We start from the raw sequence: 8,849 nt of genomic DNA, 5'->3' as shown, positions 1-8,849 counted from the left end.
AATATATCCTGATACTTTTCAAAGCTACAAAACTTTGTCTTTTGTTCATGACCACAGTTATTGCAAGCTGTTGCGTTATGCATATTGCGATATACAGTATACATTTGGGATATTTCAATAATTTCGATATATTGTGCAGCCCTACTTTGCACTGATTAAATCCCAGCACTGTTAACTTTTGCACTACCACCACTGCAAATCACTCCATAGCTGCCCATCATGTATCACAGGGTCAGTCCCTACCAGGCCTTTGTAATCACTTGACATGCTCTTCACTTTTTGTATTTCTGGTTCAGTCCACTTCACAGGCCATTTTAAGAGGACTAAATTTGGTTCATTATGGGAACAGTGGTTTTCACTTTGAACAAAATAACTGCTGTTTGGCAAACACCATATAAAATAACCCAAATAAACAAAATAAAATTAGCAAATGTATAGGGCAAACAGGTTAGAATGTATTAGCTTCAGATGTCATATGACCAAACCTGAGCCAGATGACTACTTGTAGGCTGGCGTGCACATGTTCTCAGTTCAGTTCACTTTAAAAGGGGTCTAAGTATGCTTAGAGAGTGTTCCTTATGCCCAAACAAATTCAGTCACTGCTCAAAGTTCACTTTGAAGGCTGGAAGGGACCAAGTTTTAAAACACTAAGACACTGTTTAAAACACTGTTAGCTATGGATGAAATGACAATATACATATGTATGGCAAAGAAAATGTGGAAATAATATGAATTAATGAATGAATAAATTAATGAATTAATGGATACATATACAGAATAAGCCATCACTTACCAGGAAGAGCAAGGCAGCCAGCGCACTTTGACCTCCGCTGCCTTCCCCTGCAGAAACAAACACGCACACACACACTTTTTCGTAAGGGGTAGCACTTGATACTTGAAAAAGGTTGATAGCTACTGCTCAGTGTTACTGTTTTGTACCTCATTCATCCGTCTTTCCAATATTTGATCATATGGGTAAATTGTCTGTCGACTGCATTTGCAACCTTAAATGACAAAGGCAAAAAAAAAGTTTGGTTCATTTCAAATGGGTCTGAGTTCGCTTGTGGTGTTCACATATGCCCCAAAAAATGCTGAGTCACTGTTCTTAGTTCACTTTGAGGGCTGAAAGAGACCAAGTGTGAATACAACATGAGTTTGGTTAAATAAAAGGGGGCTACATGGAAAAACACCTGTAGAGGTTTGAAATCTTGAGATGTGCAATGGCTTACACTAATAACTATCTAACATTATGCCAAGCAGATAGTCCCATCCACAGTCTCTATTGTGAGCCCAGCAACACAGTTCAATAAATCCACTTCAGAAATGTTGTTGAAATAAAAGATGAAAATCTCTGGTTTTATTCCTTGGTTTCCGATTTACAAAAGAGAATGTGAGCTGACTAAAGCACTTAATGAAATAAAAGAATCCTAATGGAAGTAGCAATAAGTTAGCAGTTAGCAGGTAAGAAAACCATTTGCTTCCACCGCTCTCAAGATCTGAATGACATTATGAGAATCAACGTAATGTAGCCGAAGTAGGCTTATTCTTAAACAGGCAGTACACTATTTTACCAATATGTACCAAATCCTATAAGCACATGAATTCTAGTATGCTTTTAACCTTTTAAGTATTATTTAACATTTTTAACCATTACATGAACTTCTAAATTAAATTATTTACCTGTTTAACATTAATTCGTATTCACATTACTATGAATTGTACTTTGGCCTCTACAACACCCTTACACACAACACGTGGCTGCTGATATACACATGGGGTGCAAAGAAAAGAAACAAATATACACATGGGCTGCAAAGAATGTGTACTTACTTTTTGTTTTCTTCTTTTTGGCAAGGGTGGAGGGTGGGGCTTCTCTGCCGGATTGCGTGGCTCCTTTGCCTGCGGCTGGGGCTTAGGGTGCAAGGGGAAATTATGTATTCAGTATATATTCAGTATCTTGGGGGATTGGCTTAATTAATTGAAGGGGGTGAAATTCACCTTGGTTAACTTATTTTATATTAATACAATAATTATAAAACCACGGGACCAATTTACAGATGCAAGGCAAGATTACTTACTTTGTCTTTTCCTTAATTGAGGTTGGATGGATGGTGGGGCTTGTCTGCCTTGGCCTGGGGTGGATAGTGGGGCTTAGGGAAAAGGTTAAGAATGATATATTCATATTCGCGGGGAGGGGGGTTAATTCATCAAAAGGGGAAAATTCACCATGTGTAACTTGTTTTATATTGTGCTCTGATTACAAAAAAACATGGGACAAATTTACAAATGGGGTGCAAGGCAAGATTACTTACTTTGTCTTTTCCTGGGTGGTAGAGGCTGCATATGAGTGTCTATCGGAAATAGGTTAAGTGTAATAATTTGCTGGTCTTGTTGGAGCTGGTCTAGGGGAAGGTGCTGGTCTTGTTGGGGCTGGGGCTGGTCTAGGGTAAGGTGCTGGTCTTGGGGCTGGTCCAGGGACGATTCTAGGATTTTCATTTTAGGGGGCCTGAGCCCCCAATGAGGGTATAATAATAAAAAATATATATACAGTGAGGAAAATAAGTATTTGAACACCCTGCTATTTTGCAAGTTCTCCCACTTAGAAATCATGGAGGGGTCTGAAATTGTCATCGTAGGTGCATGTCCACTGTGAGACATAATCTAAAAAAAAAAATCCAGAAATCACAATGTATGATTTTTTAACTATTTATTTGTATGATACAGCTGCAAATAAGTATTTGAACACCTGAGAAAATCAATGTTAATATTTGGTACAGTAGCCTTTGTTTGCAATTACAGAGGTCAAACGTTTCCTGTAGTTTTTCACCAGGTTTGCACACACTGCAGGAGGGATTTTGGCCTCCTCCACACAGATCTTCTCTAGATCAGTCAGGTTTCTGGCCTGTCGCTGAGAAACACAGAGTTTGAGCTCCCTCCAAAGATTCTCTATTGGGTTTAGGTCTGGAGACTGGCTAGGCCACGCCAGAACCTTGATATGCTTCTTACAGAGCCACTCCTTGGTTATCCTGGCTGTGTGCTTCGGGTCATTGTCATGTTGGAAGACCCAGCCTCGACCCATCTTCAATGCTCTAACTGGGGAAGGAGGTTGTTCCCCAAAATCTGCAATACATGGCCCCGGTCATCCTCTCCTTAATACAGTGCAGTCGCCCTGTCCCATGAGCAGAACAACACCCCAAAGCATGATGCTACCACCCCATGCTTCACAGTAGGGATGGTGTTCTTGGGATGGTACTCATCATTCTTCTTCCTCCAAACACGTTTAGTGGAATTATGACCAAAAAGTTCTATTTTGGTCTCATCTGACCACATGACTTTCTCCCATGACTCCTCTGGATCATCCAAATGGTCATTGGCAAACTTAAGTCGGGCCTGGACATGTGCTGGTTTAAGCAGGGGAACCTTCCGTGCCATGCATGATTTCAAACCATGACGTCTTAGTGTATTACCAACAGTAACCTTGGAAACGGTGGTCCCAGCTCTTTTCAGGTCATTGACCAGCTCCTCCCGTGTAGTTCTGGGCTGATTTCTCACCTTTCTTAGGATCATTGAGACCCCACGAGGTGAGATCTTGCATGGAGCCCCAGTCCGAGGGAGATTGACAGTCATGTTTAGCTTCTTCCATTTTCTAATGATTGCTCCAACAGTGGACCTTTTTCACCAAGCTGCTTGGCAATTTCCCCGTAGCCCTTTCCAGCCTTGTGGAGGTGTACAATTTTGTCTCTAGTGTCTTTGGACAGCTCTTTGGTCTTGGCCATGTTAGTAGTTGGATTCTTACTGATTGTATGGGGTGGACAGGTGTCTTTATGCAGCTAACGACCTCAAACAGGTGCATCTAATTTAGGATAATAAATGGAGTGGAGGTGGACATTTTAAAGGCAGACTAACAGGTCTTTGAGAGTCAGAATTCTAGCTGATAGACAGGTGTTCAAATACTTATTTGCAGCTGTATCATACAAATAAATAGTTAAAAAATCATACATTGTGATTTCTGGATTTTTTTTTTTAGATTATGTCTCTCACAGTGGACATGCACCTACGATGACAATTTCAGACCCCTCCATGATTTCTAAGTGGGAGAACTTGCAAAATAGCAGGGTGTTCAAATACTTATTTTCCTCACTGTATATATTTACAAAAGAATTGATTGAAAATTTGTGCAAAAATTGTTCTACATAAATTCAATTCAAACAATTTTTTTTTTTTTTTTTTTAATTAATACAAAACACACACAATGTTTCAATCTCTGTCAATCACTCTGATATGCAATTAAAATAAGTGCACTGACTTGAGTGCTGTCGGTCACTGTCTTTAATCATTTCTATGCATAACTGCATGGTAGTTAATGCCACATGCACTGTAATATTATGTTCTATATTGAAAGCTAAATTTTCAAATGAAAATAGCAATAACGTGATCGTTTTATAAAGTCATCATATGTGTTAAGGGCTTTCGCTGAAAGAAACTGCTGTGGTGTGATGAGTGGTGAATGCAGCGAAAACTTTACAGTAGATTGGAAACCGATTGCTCTCCCATGACTTTTTGTAAACTGTATTTATGACAAAGAACTGCATAGATGTAGATATTATAACAATCTATCGATAAACACCTCCTTGTCCTCTCCTCTGCGCCACCGCAGTCTGTGGATTGAAGAACGCAGAAAGATGGGGAGGAGCCAAGTCTGCTGCCGTTTTCATTTGAAATTTAAAGGGAAAGAATCGCAAGATTTTTAGGGGGGCTGAGCAGAAATTTAGGGGTGCTAAAGCCCCCCTAAAAATGGCCTAGCGACGCCCATGGGCTGGTCTAGGGTAAGGTGCTGGTCTAGGGCAAGGTGCTGGTCTTGTTGTGGCTGGGGCTGGTCTAGGGTAAGGTGCTGGTCTTGGGGCTGGTCTAGGGTAAGGTGCTGGTCTAGGGCAAGGTGCTGGTCTTGTTGTGGCTGGGGCTGGTCTAGGGTAAGGTGCTGGTCTTGGGGCTGGTCTAGGGTAAGGTGCTGGTCTAGGGCAAGGTGCTGGTCTTGTTGTGGCTGGGGCTGGTCTAGGGTAAGGTGCTGGTCTTGGGGCTGGTCTAGGGTAAGGTGCTGGTCTAGGGCAAGGTGCTGGTCTTGTTGTGGCTGGGGCTGGTCTAGGGTAAGGTGCTGGTCTTGTTGTGGCTGGGGCTGGTCTCGGGTAAGGTGCTGGTCTCGTTGTGGCTGGGGCACATCTGTTGTGAAGTTAGCAAAAATATACATTCTGAACACATCGTCAAAAATCACAAAAAACACTAATGAACTCTACATAAAACGTATCTTACCATACACTTTGATAATGAAGTTATATGCCTTCTTCATACTTGTTAAAAAACCTGTGTTGGCTTGCGTTGGTGGCAGATGCGTGACTACGTCTGCCACCAACTTGCCTGTGCCCTTGTGCCTCTGGCTAATGAACAATATGGGCATATAGCCCAAGGCAGAAAGTTTTTGGACCTGAAATGAAACAAAGTAATTAACACATTTCCAATACATTATGTTACTACATATATGGTAGTCCATCTACTATTTAAAGACCCAATTTGGCAAAAAATAGTTTTTAACGCTTTCAACAAGTGTTAACCATGTGATTAAAGACATATTGTTTCATGAGGATTTCTTAAATTGCAACTGTTAGTGCTTGATTTTGTTTGAAAATATTTAATCAGATGTTGTGACAGTAATTAGTTGAAGTTCTAACTAGAGTTAGAAGTTGAGAAGTTGAGAGATGAAGTTGAGCCGGCACAAGAATCTTGAGTTAAAATCAGAAACAGAGGGCAGTTTACTTTGTGTATATACTAGGTACTACTTGATTCATAGTTCATCCCTATCCCTAGTCCCTGTGACAAGTATTTTAAGATAAGTGGTGTCTGGAATATTGCCTACTTATGTACATACACCAATGAATTTTCAAGATTTTTTTTCACAACAGAAGCATGCCTGCATAAAATGAAAGTATCTTTACATATTGTGTATGGGGAGCTTTTTGGCAAACTGTTTATCAGAGCAACTTGCATGTGATGTACAATTATCACTTGAGCGTCATGTATAATGTGTGCAGCAAAAGCAATTAATAGGGATATATGGTGAGGTTTTTAAAGTGATTGTCTGCCTAAAATTTCATCCTGACAAGAAGTGCCAACTTCTAACATCCAGGCGCGCATGTGACACTTGGTACACAGCACACAGCATGGCTGCTATGTCTTCTGTCCGTCAACAAACATGGTACCCACAGAAAGTACTCAATAAAAGTTTCCACAGTTGTGTTCATATTCAAGCATGTATATTCCATGTGTTTGTGTGCATACATGCGTTGGAGAGACGGAATATATATAAAAGAAAATAATCAATTGCAGTATCCTGGACCTGAATCTAAGGTCATTTTTATTTAACAGATTAAATTATGCTTCTACAAATGGGGTCCTTGCCCTAGGGCTGCACGATTATGGCCAAAATGATAATCACAATTATTTTGATCAATATTGAGATCACGATTAATTATCACGATTATTTGTTGATTTTAACCAAAACAAATGTTATTGTCACATAGGCTAATTATAACTGCTTTCACATTTATATTGTGCTACATTCCTGCTAATGTACAAACAGGTGCATCAAAATAAAATAGGTCCTCTTAATAACCAAAATTCAGTGCATCTCCTTAAAGAATAAATAAAAATAAATAAAACAATAAAGAAAATGTAGCAAAACTTCAACAGGGCACTATTTTCCATTGTGTAAATATATTTTAGAAAGCAAAATATAAACTTGCATTGTACCTGCATAATGGATGTGAATAAAACTCAAAATATACAATCAATAAAAAACAAATATTCCATAACAGAATGTAACCAAATGAAAACATTTCAAGGCAGAACTATGCAAAAAAAAGACTAGTTTACAGGTTTTGGAAAGAAACACTAGCCTGTCAACATTTGAATAATTTGTCAGCGTTGAGTGAGATGATTGACAGCTGTACAGCGAATGAGAGAGCGCTGACATCATAATAGACGCGAATCAGGAAGAGCAGAGACAAAGCTCGCTGTGTTCGCTGTTTGAGCTCTTCAGATCGCATAATTCAGAGGAAAATGAATAAATGTTTTTCTGTATGATGAAATATTTTATTTCAAGTAAGTGTGTGATGTTTTAACGAGTAATGAATGTTGAACAACAGTAATCTGGGGCCGTCTGTGATCTCTGCCGCAAAAGGGGTTAAATATCGCTTGATCACGCGAATTTGATCGTGGGAAGCCAAAATCGTGATTAAAATTCGATTAATTGTGCAGCCCTATCTTGCCCCATCACACATTATCAATAAAAGTGACAGAATTAATGCTGACTTTCGAGAGGGGGAGAGATTATATTTTCTGGACTGATGGAAAGGATCCCCTTAGAACAGACAGATGGATGTGCATGTTAATGTAAATACTGTATGTACTTTGGGCTTATATTGATTACCACTCAATTAACGTAGCATGAGCATTTTTACTTACAGCTATTTGGGCAGAGGCCACCACCCGCGATGCATTTTTGTTTTTGATGACCCTCTGGCCCCAGTCAACATTAATGTGTGCAGTTTGTAATTTTCGCTTGCTCGGCAGCGTGGCGAAACAAACACTGCACGTTTTGCGGTTGGCCTGCTGATGGACCTGGCAGCTTGGGCAGGGCCTGAATTTTGGCTTCGTCATTCTGAAATGTACACACAAAATATAAATATTAAATATCATACAGGGATCCAAACACACATAAGGACAAGAAAGAGAGAGCTAGTCAATATATGTGTCATACAGCAGTAGGCTATGCTGAACTTATTACTATTCTAAGATTATCAAAGGTAGTACAAGCTCTGGATGTTTGCAAGCTGGCAAATTATTTAAGTGCAGAACAAGTGAAAATCGCCAAGTGAGCTGTTTGATTCCTGTAGCCACATTTGAATACTGGCATTCCTCACAAAACTTAAGTTTGATTTATTTAGACTTCATGCCAGCAGCAATCTTATCTTATAGGCTGGCCTATATTGTTCAACACATTTCATTTGGTGCAATAACCAGGTATTATATACCAGTCTCTATCCATGAAATTGCTACAGTGCACTTAATATGACACCAACAAACAAATCTATATTCTCTGATCCCGACCTTTACACTTTGAGTGGATTGCAGGGAGTGAAGAAGAGGCAGCAACCCAGGTCCTGTCTCTCGGGGGTGGAGAAAAAGAAAGAAAGAAAGAGAGAGCGAGAGAGAGAGAGAGAGAGAAAGAGAGAGAGAGAGAGAGAGACAAATAACAAGACAATAAACAATACAAATAAGACAATAAACAAGACAAATGTGGCTCTTAAAAGTGCCTTTTTTAAATAAGATGCTGCTAATAAGTATTAAGATGAGGGATAAGATGAGATTAAGGAACCTGCAGAGAAAGAGAAGAACAAACCAAAATAGAATAGATCAACAAACTACATATTACAATATAAATAACTACTAGGCTAAGACGTTAAGTAAATGCTCCTCTTATGTATTCATGCAATCACAATATCATAAAAAATGAATGACTTTAAAAAGAAGTCATTGTGTGAGCAAGGGTTCTTCTATCATTATATTTTTAACACATCCTTTTGTTCTGCCTTAATTCAAATTGATAAACAAACAGGAATAACGTGATCAGGGTACTTGTAAACTTTTCCAGACTTAAAACCGTTAAAAACCTTATTTGACTGTTGTAGGCTACTTACCGTGGTGGAATCGCGCTGGGCAATGGTTTCTGGGATCGTCGCACACAGTGTGACGTTACTAAAATTGCGCCAAAATATCAATCATAATGAAAAAGTACA

The 8,849-nt window shown here is 39.3% G+C and overlaps 1 protein-coding gene across 1 annotated transcript; it reads right to left on the bottom strand.

Moving 5' to 3' along the window:
* Positions 1-4,777: 4,777 nt before the first annotated feature.
* On the bottom strand, positions 4,778-8,637 carry LOC131538500 (uncharacterized). Its single transcript, XM_058772373.1, has 4 exons — positions 8,161-8,637; positions 7,516-7,711; positions 5,308-5,479; positions 4,778-5,217 (listed from the first exon to the last, which is right to left on the bottom strand). Exons 2-4 carry the CDS (start codon positions 7,708-7,710, stop codon positions 4,778-4,780), a joined length of 807 nt encoding a protein of 268 aa, XP_058628356.1. The 5' UTR covers position 7,711; positions 8,161-8,637.
* Positions 8,638-8,849: the final 212 nt, after the last annotated feature.

This window comes from Onychostoma macrolepis, chromosome 04 (genome assembly GCF_012432095.1).
Source record: "Onychostoma macrolepis isolate SWU-2019 chromosome 04, ASM1243209v1, whole genome shotgun sequence".
Lineage (NCBI taxonomy): Eukaryota > Metazoa > Chordata > Actinopteri > Cypriniformes > Cyprinidae > Onychostoma > Onychostoma macrolepis.
The sequence above is the reverse complement of the archived record's forward strand: the minus strand, read 5'-3'. Positions and strand labels throughout refer to the sequence as shown.